Source organism: Dermacentor silvarum, chromosome 11 (assembly GCF_013339745.2).
Source record: "Dermacentor silvarum isolate Dsil-2018 chromosome 11, BIME_Dsil_1.4, whole genome shotgun sequence".
Lineage (NCBI taxonomy): Eukaryota > Metazoa > Arthropoda > Arachnida > Ixodida > Ixodidae > Dermacentor > Dermacentor silvarum.
The window spans coordinates 120,385,418-120,404,843 of NC_051164.1; the positions used below are offsets into that span (position 1 = coordinate 120,385,418).

Below are 19,426 nucleotides of genomic sequence, written 5' to 3' on the forward strand. Positions count from 1 at the left end.
TATGTGCCATTGAGCTTGGACCCTTTCTGCACAATCGCCAGGATCGGCCCACTTTTGAGCGTGACACGTACTGCCGCCACCCCCACCGCCGACATTTGTGAGCCGATAAATCCTCGCTTAAAAAAAAATCTGAATTGGCTTGACCCATCGTAATGAAATAATTTCCCCAACGAGACCCACAAGGAGTGTCCACCTTCCAAAAGCGCTGGGATTGAAATAATATGGCAAGCTGAACTGTTCAGCTGTCGAGATAAGTAAGTAACGATTAGAAAAAAAAAAAAAACAAAACAGGGAAGATATTGATATAAAACCAGAGACAGTAAAAGGGTAGGTAATGGTATAATATCGTCATAGAAGTTTTAAATACGTAAGTTAAGATCGAGGTCAGACAGGCAATAACCTAGATAGCGATAGATGTAGTAAAACCTGAATAAATCAAGCAGGCTAGGTGACTATTTGTCCCTGCCCCGTTCCAAAGGAGATGCCAGTAAACATCATCATCATCATCTTCCCCAGGTGTAGCTCAGGTAGACCAATTCGTCTGCATTCCTCTTAGTAGAGCAGCATGACAAGGTTTCAGTGGAGCACAAAGTTTGAAAATCTCTAATCCTGTTCGCAGCACTTCTTGAAAGCCGTGCACCAAAGAAATTGTGAGGAACTACGGCTGGCGTAATATTGCACACAACGACATCAGCAATGTGGCAAGCACTCCTTGCATGCATAATTGCTTTAAGGAAAAAGGGGAAAAAAAGAAGCCTGGTAAAAGCCATGGCCTAGCCGAAAGATGAGGACATGCCGAGGCGTGAAAGAAATGGAAGAGCGTTTTAGAATTCCGCCCTAAGAAATTGCGGAGGCTTACGAATCGTGCAAGTAACGCTTGAAGAGCGCCAGTGGGAGGCTGTTTATGCGGAAGAAAAGGGCACCGTATATGTACCGGGACACGAGAACCACGCGTCGTCGCACACAATATAAAAAAGCTGGAGCTCAATATTGAAGGCGACTAAACATATGTTGCGCATGCAAGAGGCTGAAGCGCCACTCGAGCGGCTTCGGAATGCCGTTCTGAAGGAACGTGAGGACGATGCGAAAACACGAACTGATCGAAATCGTTCGGGTCCTACCATACAAAATATAATGCTAGGGCTTCCTGTACTTTGCACTTTGAGTGAAGCTGCAAATTCTCATCGAATGATAACTTCATGTTGGAATGAAAAAGCAATTGTACACAATTCAATTTCACGCTTTTCTCACTTGTCTATATAGACCATTTCGCAGTTTACAAATGGAGACTTTGGCAGCATTACGGCTATTCTGGTAGAAACAGAGCGGGCGAAAGTGAGACAATGGTGGTCCGCCGAAGTACAATGAAGGATCGAGGTCGGCAAATTTTCAAATCAATATCGCCGATATACGACGATATTGATTTGAAAATATTTGTAATTTTCAGTTTGATATACAAACTGAAAATTAGAAATATTTGTGCATTATGTTGTTGAAAACGCAGAAAAGGGCGACTGGTAATTGTGCCAACTCGTGAAACACCCCCTTTTTTCCATAGTAGGATGACCGAACACGGGACTGGAAGTTTCTTTTTTTTGCTATTTAAGAACTTATAATAAACTGGAAGATACGCTACAATATAGAGGCAGCCTATCTCCAGACACAGATAAAACATTCAGGTTATTTCCCCCGTTAACGCGAACACATTCTACAGACCTACCACCTGGGCTACCAAGGGCTGAGGAAACTATGTTGTCACGGCTGTTGTTTGGTGTCGCATTACGCAAAGCATACTCATTCATAATCAGGCGGACTGACACTCCTAGCTTCGATACTTTCGGTTGTGTAGAAACTATCTCACATAGTCTGTGCACCTGCGCACGTTATAGCAGAGAGAATCAGGTACTGTGTACCACGATACAGACACTGAATAACCGGCCACCGTCATAGAAAAAAAATAATTGGGCGGTGGTCACAACGGACGTATGCGCTAAAGGCAGCCATAACGCTAGTTCACGTCCTGTGGCCTACGGGCCTGCGAGATAGACGGAAATAGAGGCGTGCGCCTCCTTAATTAGTTGCAACGGTTCCCGTTCGTGTACTCTTCTTTCTCCATTCCTATCTGTTTAAGTCCCCTTTTTCTTTTTTTTGGTGCAGGGTAGCAAACCGTGCTTCTTCTGTTTAACCTCATTGCCTTTCTTTTGTTTCTTTTTCTGAAGAGTCACACAAACGTAAGTTTCGTGGAGTTGCTGGATCACTGCTAATCGTGTAACCGGTGTACTTTGTGGTCTGTAGTTTGTCAAAACAATGCATCAGCGCATGAAAGCCTGACAGAAGAGACGTTACAAAGCGCTGATTTCTGCTAACATCTGCTCCTCTCTCTCTTCTCTTATTTTGTTCGTGCGCAGACGGGTCCCATCGGCCGAAGGCAGCACCGAAGAAGACGGCGTCGAGCTGACGCTGTGCGGCGGCGACGAGACCTCGACGACCAGCGGCCGCGGTAGCACGTGCTCGGCGACGGCCCGCGACGCCTCGCGAACCGACCCCTTCTCGGACGTCTTCAGCGACCTCTCGGACTCAGACAGGTGCGGGCTCTACCGACCTCCGTTGTTTGCAGTCTTGTTTAGCAATGGATGGTGGTTTAAATGTTGCGAAGAGCGCGCTCCTCTTTGCATGATCTCACGTATGTATCCGCCAACGCGCACAAAGCAATGATTTTAGCACGTGCGAGAGAACAATTAGGCTATGTGGATGCAGAAAATGGAAAACAGATCCCGGGAGAATAAGTTGATGCCATTTATTGCAGATACGATCGTGCTTAGAAAATTTGCGTAGCTCACACCGACTTACGTATCAGTGGTGTTGTGTGAGAAATACCCATACCTTGAAGTGGGAAGTTTTGATGACGAAAGAGATTATAGTTACAAAGTCTTCGGCAAGCCATACAAAATACCAAATAGCTGAATCACACTATTGGATGTTTCTGTAATATATGAGCTCTTTTGATAGGCTGATAGTTCAGCCTGGTAAATGGCGGGGTTTCAGTGAAAAATATGACTTTTGCTTTTGGCTCAATAGTCGCACGGAGATTACATTATCTTTGATGGTTTCTGCGCATATCACTCGCTCGGAGCTGCCACGTTCGGCCCGAACTTGTGCAATTTGACAGAACGCGTAATCCTTCATCAAAAATTGTCGGCGGTCCTTCCACTCCGTGAAGATGGGTGATAAGCGAAGCTTATCACCTTTACAACAAATGGATGGTATACGTACACGTTTACAGTGCTGAACGCAGACCCACTTTTCCCTTCATTAAAGATTCCTGACACGTAACGCAAACTCTCAATTCATGAAGGACTTCTCCACTAGTAGCGTAATATTCTGTAAGCACTTCCAAGGCATTGTGTCGCTGTTCGTCAGAGCGAATCACACTGATGAAGTACAAGTTGTTGTTGAGCCACGAACACTTGAGTTCTTTGTCTCGAGTTTGCTCGGCGGCGCGGTTAGCAGCATCCGCCCGCCATTTCCGCTTGCAATTCTTCAAAATGAAATTGCTTCAAAACTAAATCTGTCCGTCACGTAAGACAATGAATGGCTCATACCCCCTTAGGCAATGGCTCATAACCCCGTAAACGTGGCTTCTACATTAGGACGACAGAAGAGAAGTGAAATTCCACGCTGGAATGATGAGCGGCAACACAGCCAGCTGTGGAAGAAGATGACGACGACGAAAGCGGGAGCAGTGGCACCAGCGCGTTGGCGCGGTGGCGTCGAGGGGAGCCAACGTGCCAGCTTGGGAAAAGACGACGACGCTTGAGCCATTGCTAAAGATTATAGTTTCTGCGAACTGACACGGTCGTTCAGGCTAGACACGAACAAGCTTCGCTTGTAAAAAGCGACAGCACCTTATAATGAGAGGGCCAGGTGGGGCTCTTGCTATGAGTGTCAGTTTCCGTTTCCTGAGCGTACAAACGCAGACTTTGAAAGCAACTCAGGGGCCCCGCTTCATATGCTATACAATGTATTGGCGTAGCATTTTGCTGCCCCATTTCCTGCGTTTCAACGTCCGTGAACATTATTTAACACTATGATGACGGCAACAGAAAGTGCAGAGATCAAATTCTATAAACTCACGAAGAACTTTTCGCATAAGAAAACTTAAAATGTGCAAGTGAATCCATGAAACACACACGCAAAAATAGACGTCGTAAGAGTGGCTTCGTTATTACAGCTACCGTCGAAGAGTTGCGCACTGCGATTGTAGGGTGATAGGAAACTAGTGCTGAGGACCCGCTGTGATGGCGTCGTGGCTTTGGCATTGCGCTGGTAAGCATGAGGTAACCGGATCAAATGCCTGCCGCGGCGGCCGCATTTCGATAGAGGAGAAATGCAAAAACGCCCGTGTACCGTGAATTTCGTGCACGTTTAAGAACCCCAAGTGACCATAATTAATCTGCAGTCCCCCACTATGGCGTGCCTCCTAATCATATCCTGGTTTTGGCGCGGAAAACGCAAAAACTTTACTTTAGTGTGATTGCAATTTTATGGGCACTCCAAGCGCATTTCTGCCATCGCCGTCGCAGTGATGTTCCGTATAAAGTCGAAACGCGACAGAGAGAGACAAACATTTATTGAGCTCAAATGACGGCGTCTTCTCAGACAACGGATGGGGTGGTTCCCTGGTTTCGGGACCCATTTACGGCCAGCAGATAACATTCTCGCCGCGCATGTGCGAGTAAAAGCTTGGCAGGGTCAGCCGAAGGTCGCGGCTCCATCTCGAGCGCGCGAGGGAGAAAGGCGGAGTCGAAGCGCACCATCCATCGTGGCGCGCAAGTCACGGGGGGCGGGAGGGGCAGGCGAGAGAGGGAGGAGGGGGGGGGCGGTGTTGTTCTCCGACAGCAACTGCGTATTTCGCGACCGCGGGCATAGGGAACCGGACATCGTGCCTCAATGCCGCGCACGCCGGGAGGGAAGCGGAGAGGCAACGCGAGACAACGGCTCGTACAGTTCGGGCCGATCCGTGGTCATCGTCCTCTTCTTACGCGTACATTGCGCGGCCGCGCGTGCCCTATCTTGAAAGCGATCTGCAGGTGGCTCATATATTTGTGCGTGCGGTGTTCTAGTCGCTGAGTTTGCGTTGAAGCGATAGACAGCACGAAGGGTACTGCGCTCGCTGTTCTCAACGCGCTTGCTCACGCCAGCGTTTTGACAGCGAGTGTCCACGGTCATCGAGTGGGATGTGCTCATGTTTGCCCGTGCGCGTTGACACCATTCTTATTAATTTAGTTAATAAGCGGATATGTCAATGTTTATAAGGTCGATAACACTGATATCCTTACTTCTCATAGCTGTCTGCTAATTTAGCTATTGCAATCAATGCTTCGCCTTTCAGGCGAAACTGCGACTTCTTTAGAGTATGGCTGATGTAGTTCTAAAATGTTGGGCACAGTGGTAAAGGTCGCGAAATTCGATTCCCAAAGGCAACAACTGTCGCAATATCTACGTGGCTGGGAAAAAATTCCAGGGTAGGTACAGACCACTCTTACGAGCCACATGGCGGTGCCGAAGCTAGGCTGCTTAGGCTTGAAGCCGAAACCGTGCTATAATGGCTAGGAGAGGAGGGGGCAGCATCACGGCGGGCAGCACACGGCGCTCAGTGTAGCAGTACTTCATGCCAAAGAGAGGCGGCACTAGCACGGCTTCCTAGACCTGTATAATAACGCAAAGGGGAGTGCCTTGCTATTCGAGGCCAGAGCTGGCTGCCTGAGAACAAAAAAATTCCAGAGCAAACATGCACCACATTATGAGGCATGTATGTGCTGCAGAAAAGATCGTGAACGACTCGGCACTTCGAAATGGAATGCCAAGATATTCGCCCAGCGAGACCCATAGGGAGTTTGCACTTTCTAGAAGCATTGGGATTCAAAGAAGAAGTAAGGATTAGCTGGTCAGAAGTCGAGATAAGTAAGAGACGATTAGTGTATCGGTGCAAGAAAAGCAGGGAAGAGAATGATAAGGCCGGAGTCATTGCATGTGTAGGTGATGGTGCAGTGCTTTTAAATAGGACAGTTAAGATCGAGATCAGATAGGGAAAATGCTTGATATCGATATATGTAATTAAACTTCAATAAATCAAGTAGGCTAGGTGACTAATCGTCCCCCCCCCCCCCCCCCATTTCAAAGGGGATGCCAATAAACATCATCATCAGTTGTTTAGCGGGCTGTTGCGATACGGAGCATCCTTGTTTCTCGGCGTCTTCTGTCTTGTGAATTTGCTCAGAGCAGTTTGGATGCACCTTCAAGACATAAGTTATTATGCACAAACCTTTAAAACACCACAAACATTGATTTGCCACCTGGGTGTACGACAATGTGCATCTCTGCAGGAAGAACGACGAGAAAGCCTTGACCAACTTAACAAAACTTGGCTACCATACGAACATTTTTTGCCTTAATTATGTCCATGAAGCGCTTGTTGCACACGATGCATTAAGTGATCAGTGGTGTTCTGTGTTAGCAAAAAGTGATTGCCCTGTCATACCATCACACGTAGGAATTGATGGAAACGAGAAAGCTGACGCCCTTGCACGCCTAGCGCTGACATGTGTCCCAAAAGTGAAAGCTCCAAAAGCTTTTCAGAACCCTAAGGGTGCAATCCGCCTTCACTTTAGGGAGATCCACAAGAATCCCCACGAAGCCTGTGTGACTCATGGATTTACCCGCGAAGAAGCGACGGTTTTATACCGCATCAGGACCGACTCCGCGTACACCACAGCTTGGTTATTCAAGACTGGGCTTCGCGCTTCCCCATTCTGTGCTTTCTGTGGTGACATTGGTGACATCGAACATTTCATTTGGATATGCCCGCAGTTTGACACAGAAAGAAAAGCGATGATCGACAGCCTACAAAAGAGCGGTCTTAGGCACAGGACCTTTGAAGACGTCGTTTTCCCCGGAGGGCCTGCGACAACCAGGAAGAGAGCGCAACGACTGCTGATAGATAGCCTTCCTGCGAGACACGGGGTTCATCGACACCTGGTGACACAACTCTGATCTCAACTGGAAGGAGGATCAGGCGGAACAATTGCCGGCTATGTATGCCAGCCTAACCCCGCCTGCTTCAACATGACCACCACCACCACCACCACCACCACCAACGACGAGAAAGCCGTGACTCACATACATACAGTGTCACAGGTTATGATGCCCACATGGTGATAAGTATGAGCAAATGGGATGATTGCACAACATCCTTAGTTTTTCCGGCTGCTCACGATGTATATGCAGAACCGTGCCGGAGGAAAGACGCCGACAGTGTAGGTCTTCTTTACCCTCCGCAGAAAATAGAAGCATTCATTTGGAAAATGAGCGAAGCATTTCGTAGTTGCTTTGAACACGTTTTCAACAAAGGCTAACATTAGTTGGCCTTAAGTAATTTACAGCGCACAACGCATTCCGAATAATTAAGAGCGCTGCACAGATCGCCAGCTTAAAAAAAAATCTAACTGTCGGGAAGTATGACTCCTCTCATGTCGAGAACAGGGAATGACTGGCCGATCATCAAACTAACGGGCTGTCACAAAACCCAACATCAGGGCTTGAAAATCATTATGCCGCCATTTATACTAATGATATACCTTTTGCGTATTTAAATTCACTGTGAAAGCGCGGTTAGTCGTGAAAGCAGCCAGGAAGTTCCTTGCAGATTCGTTGCACACCTGCCATACGTACTTCAATTTTGGCACTTCGAATCAACTTACGCTCAGTGATCGCTACGCGCAATAACTTGTTGCATTCACCACCGTTACTCAAACCGCACGATAGAACATATGACATGACATACCAGTTGGAAAATCATTTTACAACCGCGTTTACGCTTATCAATAAAAAAAGTAAATTATGGTGTTTTACGCACCCGAACCATGTTATGAATATGAGGCACACCGTAGTGGAGGACTCTGGATCAATTTTGAACACCGGGTGTTATTTAACGTGCACCACGGCACTCGGGCGTTTTCACATTTCGCCCCTGTCGGAATGCGGCGGTTGGGGCCGGAATTTGATCCCGCGTCCTCGGGCTTAGCAGCTCGATGCCAAACCCGCTACGCCACCACGGCGGCTTACGCTTATCAATATTTAGATCCTGAAATGCACTGCAGAATTCTCGGTTGCGGCTTCGTGCCGCAGCAACCCTATCTTCCTCACCGCCATGTTGATCGTAAGAGTGGTCTGTGCCTCTCTAGAAAATTTCTCGCAGTCACGTCGTTCTTACGCCAATATTGGCACTCTCAAAATAGACTTACGCGAACTTTTACACCACGCCCAAAATATTGCAGCTTCGTCACCACTGCTCTTGCATCGCCCAATGACCCAGGCGCGCCTATTTGTGGCTGTAAATATGACGAGTCAGTTCTTACGACGTGTTTTTCGCTTAGCGAATACGCCGATGCCCTTCAAATTTCTTACGCAATACTTTGTTACAAGTGAATACTGTACAACAATACTGCACAACAATACAAGTGAATGTTGTGAATTCGGCCCCGCCTGCCAACCCCTGTGGTGGAATCTTTAATTAGCAGCCTGAGAATGCCCTTGGCGTTATCTCCCGAGAACTAGTCCGAACGCAACGTGGTACCTGTTTCCCAGTTGTTTGGTTTAAAATACACGACTAGCTCAATGATCAGGCTACCGAGCTTGGCGAAAATACAAAATCTCTCCCCGTCCAGTTAGAATAAACAACGCATGCGCGCGAGTGGCGACCGACTCTGCTATGACGGGAGCGCGCGACTCAGTGCAAACAAGGGTAAAGGGTAAACATTGAATTAAGGCATCGATGCGATGTCTGCGGCGCGCTCCCAACTTCGCAAACACTGCTGCACCGACGCGCTTGCATCTGTACACTTGAAGGCGGCTCATCGTGGTCATGTCATCACCTTTGAGGAATATGGATCCGTGCACTGTTACCTGGGAGCACGGACAAAGAGAGAAACAGGTACGCAATAATATGAACAGGTAATCAAAACGATATGTAAGACGAGCGCAGCCATGAAGAAGCAGACAACGCTATGAGGGTTAATCAAATATGAAATAGTACGAAGTGCACGGAAAGGAATAATTGATTCAGGGCTTATGTGGGCTTAAGGTCTTCAAAACAGCCCGTACTAGACAGCTGTAGGATGGACAAACCCTGGGTGCACATTGAAGAAGTACAAGCAATAGAAGGAACTACGAACTGGGCGTTGTTCGAACTGTGGGCGTCTCAGGGCAATACGTGCTTGAAATGTAGACCGCGGATATGAACGAAACCAGATGAACGGTTGGGTTACTTATGTACAGTCGACTGCAAAATTTTACAAACCACGCCAAACGAACCAAACGGCCTCTCGGCAACACTTCAGCTGCGTCAGCAACCGTCATGACCAGCGCCAGGCTGGAAATGTATCCTTTTGTTGTTCACCACTATGTCATTTTTATTGCTCGGTGCGAGGCTTCCATAGTGTTGCTCCTTCTCACGCAACGCGCGCTTCGACAAGCTTCTTTATCATGAGCAGCATCATGACAACTGGTATTGCTGATAGCAGCCGCGTGCTGCCGGAAGGAGGTCATTACGTGCCGCTGGGTTGCGCGGTTTGCGTAAGAACGTGGAAGTATAAAGACTTCGTGCAAAGAAAAAAAAATCGACGCACCGCTTTAAAAGTAGAGGTCTCATTTTTCGCCTGACCATATGCTCTCGATGGCACGTGTCGCACCGCTACTTGACGCGGAGTGGCAGTTTGGCACGAGCTGGTGGGGTCCGTGAGCCTTTTCGGTAAACTGCATCTTTGCAGAAGACATGGTCACTCACATAGAACCGAGAATATAGTAGAATGACAGAGTCATGGTTAAATATAAGGTAAGGGATGGGTGCTTTCAGGTCAGGACATTCTAAGGGGGGTCTCGACTAATGTTTGATTTCAACAAAATTTTTATAGAAAGATATATTAATGGCGCATTTCCCGCCTCGAAAAGGTACAGAGGAAGGCTGTACGGTTTATTTACTCGAAATTTTCCCCGTATGACTCAACCTCTGAAATAATGCAGGCTAATGGAATTCAATGTCTCGAACAAAGAAGGAAAGCGTTACGTTTACAATTTCTTTTCTTGCTGTGGAATCGGCACCTAGCAATCAATCCATCACCCTATCTATCATCTTCTACATCAAGGCATACTCCCCACCATCATCCTACTTCGCTGAAACCCTATTTTGCACGAACAGATTTATTCAAGTTTTCATTTTTTACTCGCACTGTAACTGATTGGAATGATTCTTTATTGCCTTTCGCCTCAATTTGATGTTCTTAAACTTTATTAACTCTGTTGTATTTGCCTTGTTTACCTTTTTACTCGCCCTGCTTGGACCTGTACAAGGTTTGCAGTATTGAATAAATAAATAAAAAAATAATACCACGCACTAGAACAAACTGTTTATTTTTAAAAAGTCAAGATAGCCAAAATTATGGCACTTGAAAGTGCGATATTAATTATCTTGGATATCTCTAATGCCTTTCCCATCTTATTCACGTATTATATTACCTTCCTATGAAAGACCCCGTAAATACTCAGCGCCGACGTTGTCCATCTTCCTGTGGTCCTCTAGCTATAGTGCTGTGTTTACAGAATGTTAAGATATAAAATATGTCAATTACCTGCTGTTATCGTGCAGACGTACATCGAGTGGAGTCTTCACCGCAATGGGAAAAAGCAGTGCTTAAGTTGAATGCAGTTCTACAGCCGAAGCCTTTGCGCCGCGTATGAACGAAGTCGCCGCTCTTCACCGGATCAAGGAGGTTATAAAATAAAAACACCCTCACCATGGACACACACGCATGTGCATGTTGAAGAGTCAAGGATATTGTGCGGTCTGTGCGAAAAGCACGAAAAACAGCATACGTGCGAAAACCGACGTCAAGCAAATCTTTGCTATTTAGTAACTGGGCCAAATGGCACGCATAAAATGGTGGGACGGCAATCGGCCTAGTTCTGGACTGATTTATCTATCCTTTTTTTTTCGTCGCCAGACGTCCAACTCCATTCCTATTTCCTTTCACCAGGCCTCCGCTAATCCCACGATGAATGCGAAGCTACCAGCAAGGGCCGATCGGATTAGGAGGGCTTAGGCAGGAAGTGAAGGGCCGGTTCAGCAGGAAGTGACTCGAAGATGTCGGCGTGGCCTTATAGGGGCATGCAGCTACTGTATACACGACGACTCGCAAGGTATTATTGTATGCGGTCTGCGGAATTAAGTCGGCCGATCGCATACACATCCGCAATCTGCCTAAATTTCAGCAGCAACAATCGAAATGCTGTCACTAAAGTGAGAGCCGAGCTGCGCCCGTTAATGTAGTCGCCAGCGCGGATGGGAAACCAACTTACAGTGTAGCCGGTTTGGATTCTGAGCGCTGTGCAACCGGAGAGCACAAATTGGGATTGCAGGTGACTGTGGGCTTCGTCGCCTGTCTCACCGGTTCGCGCTTGCTGCTCTAATTTCGGCACACCGAGAGCAGGAAAACACTTCGAGATTTGAAAGAACATATATAACACGCAATCGCTGGTATAAACAAATAGGGGCAATTTTTGCAGAAAGACGAAGCATTGAAAGCGACAGCAAAGTTTCGCGTTACACCGAAGTTCCTGAGCCGGTGTTCTGAGAATAGATGGGGTCGACATGTTGGGCGACGCATCACGCGCCGACGCGAAGGCGTCGGCGCCCTAGGCCGAACCGAGCGAACGAGCACAGCGAAGGATGAAAGAGCGAAGACGGAGCGCAGCGGGGGGTGAAAAAGGGTGATAGCGAAGAGAGCGCGAGGAGGAAGGTGTAGGAGGAGGGCATGGCAAAACCGAGAGAAGAAAAGCGTAGTGCCGCGCAAGACGGGCTCTGCAGCGATGATGGCTACGAGATGGCGCTAGAGTAGCACGCGTGGTCTGTATGGAAAGAAAGCGCTGCATAAGCGGAGGTCTGTCTGCGGCGGCTGCTGTGAATCCCGCCCACGCGTCACCCACGTGCTGCCTCTCGCGATATCCCGATTATCGAGGCAGTCGCGCAACACTTGGCTCCGTTTGCGACGTGCCGCACGAGACAGATTGTCCGCGCTAGTCAATATATCGCGAATTGAAAGCACGTATAGAGCTGCGCTAAAATTTAGCATTAGGGAGTATTCGTGATTGCCGGATAACTTTTTCTTTTTCATTCTTTCTATCCAATTCCCTGTCAGTGCTTCGCTCACTTTCTTTGTGATGACCCCTGATTGTCTATTTACACTTTCAATTACCCTGTACTTGGTTGCCAACTTTCTTGAGCTCTTCCTCCATTCTGTGTCCCCGCTTTTCAGGACATATACTAGTGCACCTTAGCCACCCACTTATTTTGATACATGTTCCTGAGTCTCTACAAAACTAATTCTGCTTGGTCCTTAGGCAGCCTGCTCGAGCCTAAAATAGCAAGGCAGTGTCCTTTGTGTTGTCGTACAGATATTCCTTTGTAATTCATTTCTTCTCATTCTTGTAAATCCCCATGGTGTTTTTTGTTTACATTGTTTACATTCAATTAAGCGTCTCACAACACTGGAGCGCCGCCACTGGCGATGCCGCTGGCGTCGCGCCTCATAGCTGTAGGAGATGACAGAGAAGGGAAACAGAGCGTTTGTAGCATGAAGTGTACTGTCCCTCCCGCTCAGACCGCAATATGAACCACGGCGCTGTACGCACGCAGCTGGACAGCACGAACACTATACCCGGCGACAACTTTTTGTGGCGGCGTAGCGGAAGCCACAGAGACGAAGCACACATTTTTTTTTTTTACTGCGCTTGTGCTTGCAGTCCACGAATGCAAGCGACTGGAAGCTACGTCACGTAACGTAAATAGTACCAAATAATTTTTTTCAATTTATCTGTTCAAGTTTTATTTCACAAGAGATAAAAAGGTTGCCGAGGAAAAGGATTTCCGTTACTTGCTGTTCGTAGTTATGGCTTTCTGGTTTCTATGTCTGGTTTTTCTGGTCCTTTAAACCACCTGCAAAACGTCGGCACTAATTGGCGTAGTAACGCAAGAGCAGAAGCTTCAAATATGCGAGCCCGGGCGCGTAGCCTTGGCTGTGCTGCCACGGGAAGTTGTCGTCGGGTAAAGTGTTTGTGTGCATAACTCTCATATCAACAAAGACCGGAGACAGGCCAGAACGCTGCGCCGTGGCCACTGCAGAATCGATTGAGCGGAGCGGGAGGGTGCGTCCACTTGGCTTCATCGTTTATACAAGGAAACGCATTGTCTTTGAATACTTGACCCAGAAGCGCGCCATCCTCGCTTGCCCCATAGATTCGGGGACAGTATGGCGACGGTAGCGGCGCCGACAGCACCAACTGGCCTCGAGTGGCCGTTCGTATTTTTATAGCATTAATGAATAAACTTGACAAATCAATACGGCAGTGTTGGATCAGTGCGAGGCTCTCGACCTCGAACACCTAGACAGTGGGCTCTGATTTGTACCGGAAAAACTGGAGTAATTATTATCCCATAATGTTGTCGGATACCACCAGCCTTTAAGGAGTGCAGACAATAATTTTAGAGGCTCAGTTGACTGTAACGCAGGCTTTGCGTGCACTCGAGGAACGCCATCATGAATGACAGCAGACAGGTAAACGGTAATTTGTTTAAATGTTTAAATCTAGAGAAGAAAAGTGGCTTTCCTTCCCCGGACTCGTCGCGATAGCCATCATGTAAACGTCATTCGGCTCAGCGAAATGCTTGGCGTTTTCAAAACAACTGCACGTGCGCTTGCCAAAACACGGCGAGGATCTTTAGGCGAGGTAAAGCAAGTGCGTTTTGGCACTTAAAACACCATAACGTAATTTTTATTTGTATGAAACTAGCTCTGGCGTGGACAAACGTGGGCCCACGAGCGAAATCTCACAGACAACGGAAGAGTTCGTTGCCGTCGAGGTTTTGGTGGTTCGCGTGAATGCCTTGACGGCGTGTGCTCCTGATTTACGTCACCCAAAGGTTATCCACCCCTGCTGGTGGAAGTCTAGAACTATGTTATGGAAATCTGTGTGATATTAAATTACTGAGAATGCGATGACACATATGCCGGCTATTATTATTTTCCCCTATAGATTTTGCGTATTAAGCAAGGGGCAAATTTTTTTTCCCGGTAATTTGGTGCCTGCACTCCTTTAAATTTTTATCATCTCAGGGCTGGTCTGGCACCCTCCCCTTTGTGCCGAATCTGTGGGGAAGATGAGATGATTGGTAATTTTTTTTTTCATTCTGTCCTCGTTTTTGATTTTTAAGGCAAAACATTTTAGAAACACAGTTTAGACAAATTGGCAAAACTTTTACCATTCCAGACATTCGTTCACTTGGACACTGTCCTTGGGATCCTTGCTCAACCGCAGAGAATTTTTTAGTTGCTTCGAAACAATTTTTCGATGAATTCTTCGTGATGTTATTTCATTCATTTTTTCCAGAATTTTTTTATTGTATCTAGTAATAACTAAACTCATTTCCCAATACTACCCCAATCTTGGCCGATCACCCACAGTCGGTATGCGCCATCAGTGAAGAAAAACGAACAGAAATGATGTCGTGTGTTTTGTCTTTTCCACAGTGAAATGGAGGAGGAAGAGGAGGAGACAGAGGAAGAAGGCCTGCAGCGGTTTCTGCGCGCCGTGGCCGCGAGGCGGCGTGAGCGATCCCGTGCACTCGCCTCGTGGAGCCTGGCGCCCAGGCACGTGGGGCCCGAGCACCGCCTCCTGGGATGCGCCACGTTCGTCAAGAACTACAGGTGGGAACACGGGGCCACCCGCAATAGGGGAACGGGGGGGAGGGGGGAGGAGCGCGCACCTTCACCATTTCTGGTCTACTGATTCTCGAAAGGATGATAACGCTTAAGGAAAACTGATCAGACGCTGAGAAAAGCAAGCACCCAAGCTAATCTTCGAATCCCGACCATCAGGAACTCCTAAATTACGAAACATGGCAATTTCGTGCCACAGGTGGTTCTTCCTGATTTTTCGCAAGTATCTACGCACTGCATCAAACTGAATATGGGTCTCTGTGTGGTATCTCTAGAAGCATGCGACCTCAGGCATATTACGTGCCTTGCGTGGCGCAAAGTTTGTCTTCAGATTCTTTGTTGCCATACTTCGCACCTTTATGATTATGGATTAGAAGTTCTGAGGAGCATGCGCTGCCTCTAGCACCTGCATTTGTTGGCAGTTCATGCGAAAAAAAGCATTTGATATTTTTGCAGAAACTGTAGATATGGTAATTTTTTTTGTTGTGCTTTCCCACTCAGCTCAGTTGAATATAAATTTCTTAGGTTATTAATAAAATTTGCACCGAGAAGGGTTAAACGCACACTAAAGGGAAAATTAGGTTGTGTTGTAGTAATGAATTATCTTACTGAAATACCCCCAAAAAAAAAAAAAAAAAGAAACGTCTTTTCACTCTGAGTTTTGGCAGGCGGCTTCACTCCCGTATTTTAGAACCGAAAGTAGCTCCACTCAACACTGCACCTCGACTCGACGACTACGCTGATGGTGACGATGATGATGTTGATAATAACAATACTTATTGGAATCATATTTGAAACGGGGCGGATACAAATAGTTGCCTAGTCTGCTAGGTGACTATACATAGTTTCACATACGTCATCGTGGATGCCAACTTTGGTTACTATAGCAGGTCGAGAAGCGGTGTAAGCAAGAAACATAACAGCATGACAGGCTCGTATTGCGTCGAGCGTCAAAGTGATAACAGTGATAAACCGGTGAAAAACTGTCGCCGTGAAAAAGCAAAATAGTGTGCGCGTGAAAATACGGGGCACTGACGTCATCGTAGCTGTCATTTTTAGGTTACTAGAGTCGGTGAAACCTGCCTCCGTGACGTCACATGAAAACAATCTATTCATATTTACTCGAGAAAGCGGTTGGCAGTGCCGTCCGTCGACAGAAGTGGCCAGTACGCTTCAATGACAACACATCGCAATTCTTGTCGGCGCTGTGCTAAACTCGGTGGAGTGAAGAAGACGCTTCGAGTGGAGGGTCGTCTGAGAATACTGGGGACAGAAAAGACAAGAAAACGAAAGACTGATTGCGACGTCGCTTTGAAGCTCCCGCACCAGCTAGCGACAACGACGCTGTCGGGAAAAGAAGTGGTGGGGGTATTCAATTCAATGCTAATTCCATGACCGTCGACAGTTATCGTGAGGTGAGTTCTACTAAAATTTCCTTATATCTAATGCTAATGTTCGTCCTCGAGAACCGATTCATTGTGGGATAAAGGGTACCGCGTTAATAGCATTTAAAATACCGTACTATATGCTAAGCTGCTCCATCGGTTTAACGTAGGTGACACGTGGGCAGCGCCCGAGAGTTACTGGTTCGGTTCCAAGCGAGTGATAGTATGGTCGTTCGACGATCAAAGTTAAATAAGGAGCTCTTCTCGAAAGAACCTCGTTTTAGGGAAATACAGCGACGGCCGAAGAGGACGGACCGTAACCGTTAAGCGTCCGATAAGTCCTTCATCCATACTTCATACTATAAGCATAAATTTTGAAGCCTTCATTTTTGGAAACCAATTCCCTACATTAGGAAAGGAACCTGACCGAGCAATGTCCTTGGAAAGCGCCGAAGAATTCTGAAGGCATTCTTCACGCTTCGTCAGCAACGGAGCTCATGTCATAGAAGCAACCCAATCAACCTGAAGCGCGCCTCTCCCCTGCTGCACAGGTTAAGCACTTGGGAAGTCAAAGCTGATGTACATACATCACCTAAATACACTCGCATAATAGTCGTTGAATGCTTTAGCAATAGTACTAAGATCACTTATTTCGGAATCATCTAATAGAAATGTCTGGGTGGTAATTTTCATACGCAAAATCAAGCTCCAAAAATTTTGTGGTTATTTTTCATCAAATTAGGTAGAGTGAAATGATAATAGAAGTTCTTAGCTGCATCATTTTTTTTGACGAAGTTCTTCCTTCATGAAGCGAAACGAAACTCGCTTTCACAGATGTCCTTATGCAACCAGGACTCAGCGATAACAAGGGGCGAATGTGATGCAACTAAAGAGGCAAAGCTTGAATATTTGTTAGTTGAGTATCTTGCGTTAAGATTTAGTATACAAAGTTTATCATGGATGAATTGTTCCATTGGGAAAGCGGTAAATGGTGGTGAGTGGCTCCATCACGAGCTTTCACAAGTGAGTTAGAAACAACGTCCCAATTGTAGAGCTGATTATCAACAAACGCATGGTCGTACCTGAGTTGTAACACTGAACCATTGTTACGGAATGGTGCTGTAGCGTGCCATACTTTTTTTACGGATGGCGCGTATGTTTGAAGAAACATACGAGTGTTCGGATAGGCGCCACGGAGCCCTTTTAGTTTATAGCCATTCTTTAGAGCACTAATCTTGTCACGAAAATCCAGGAACTTCACAATGACTAGGCGAGGTCTCCCACCTTCAAGTGTACCAAGCCTATGGAATCGCTCAATTTCAGGAAAATCAAGCAGGAGTACGTCAGTGAAAAACAGTTGTCGCAGTTTCACCTGAAAGGCGAAGCATCAATTGCGATAGCAAATTTGTAGAGAGCTATACGGAGTAATGATATTAGCTTTATCAGCTGTATAAACTTGGACATGCAGCAGCACCGGCAACACGCAGAACTGTTGTCGACGCCGCCGGCGTTTTGCCCGCGTTCGCTCAAAATGCGTGCGGCGTTGGTGACTGTTGCCGGAGCATCTGATATAAATAGGCACTTGGTGCCACAGCTAAACGTCGCCTCCCTTCCCTCCCCCTCCTCCCTCCCCCACGGCCTCTCGCGCGTCGGAAGAAGGCGCGTTTGCTCTACATATATGGTGATTGTAAAGGAGGAAAGAGACGCCTACTTCTGCAGCCCTTAAGCGAGCACGGCGCAGAACGCGCGTTTGTTCTCCGCCGTGCGTTCACTCCACGTGAAAGCGCGCGCCCCTCGCGCCCTTTCACTCGCACATACAGCGTTCGGCGCGCGGCGACGATTTCATCTCCATTGAAATGAAGACGGCGACGGCGACGACGACGGCAACGCCGACGGCAGAAATCTGCTTTTGATTGTCCATATAATTGCTATCGCAATAAAATGTTCTAACTTCCAAGTGCTGCGCTTCATCAGTCTCATGCTCAGATTCTATTAGACCATAAAAAATAAGGTTGTTCCCATGGGAGTGATTTTATAAATCATCATTTTGAGAAGAATTTACAGTACGATAACCGACAGAATTTGCTGATTCTGTAGGTTATCGTAGTGTGCTGCACTAAACGTGGGTACCTGCTGCCCAAGATTCACTATTCGCTTTTCGATGGCCTCAAAGCAAGCGTCGATAGATTTTAGCATGTCTACTGTATCCTGTGTTATCTTACTTTGCCCGACAAGAAGCTGAGCGAACATTTCAAATACCGTAGAGCCAGAATAATCCGCTTGAGTGGCGGAGCATTCTGAAGGGCCGGGTTTGTTTCAATATCGCCGCTCAGTAGGAGGCTGCTCATGCAGTAATCAAGATCAGCAAATACAGAAATACACGTAGAAATACATTCAGGGGGGGGGGGGGGGCAAGGCATCAGCAATAAGAAGCGGTTGTCAGATCGAATACAATAAGCGTTATTAAGGTAGCATACCTGCACGAAGAAGAGGAAGAGACATCGTTTGAACATCTGGCCACTTTCACTCCTGCCTTGCCCGCTGAGATTTATAACCCTCGTCTGTTTGTACTGTTGGCGTCGGGAAGAATGAACCCCAACTCACTAGCTCAATTCGCCGCACTAAAGCGAAGATTTCATAATATCTCAATCTCTGAGTTAGAAGCTAGGTTAAACGGTGTACGCTTTTGATGATTTGTTCTGAAATGACTGACCTAATTTAGCATCTGCAATAAACCGTGGCAAACATTTGCGATGCATTCGGGTGGAACCCAGGGCACCTTTTGAGGCCATGTGGCACAGCAAGTGCTGACATTTCGAGTAGGAATTCGGCTCCGTTGGCGGTAATGGAATCTGTTGTCGATGTGCGTTGTGGATGGCGTACATAGCGCCAAATTTTCATTACTTAATTTAAACCCTTGAATTTGCTGCGCATGGTCACCGCTGCAGCTGCTGTCCTGTTGTATACCTTAAAGAAATAAAATTGACTGATTGAATCAATGCTTTATGAATTAGATGCCTCTGTGGCCTAATATGTGTAATGTGGAAGAGCAAATAGTTTGTCGGGAGTGCAAGCCGTGGGGCGAGGATTGTAACCGGTTTAAAAGCCCGGGCTCCATGGCAAATGCGAGGGCTCACTCCACGACTGCGGGGCGATTCTCAAGACCGCCCACCGGTGGGATGCACTCGTCGTAGCTGGGTATGTCTGCCTGGT

At 47.0% G+C, this 19,426-nt stretch overlaps 1 protein-coding gene across 1 annotated transcript in view; it reads left to right on the plus strand.

The window, feature by feature from the left end:
- The window catches only part of LOC119432949 (uncharacterized), a 226,515-nt gene that overhangs the window by 64,930 nt on the left and 142,159 nt on the right, over positions 1-19,426 (plus strand). The window contains exons 5-6 of the mRNA XM_037700094.2: positions 2,409-2,585; positions 14,640-14,816. Of these exons, the coding sequence (XP_037556022.2) occupies positions 2,409-2,585; positions 14,640-14,816 (354 nt within the window). The remainder of the gene's footprint in view (positions 1-2,408; positions 2,586-14,639; positions 14,817-19,426) is intronic.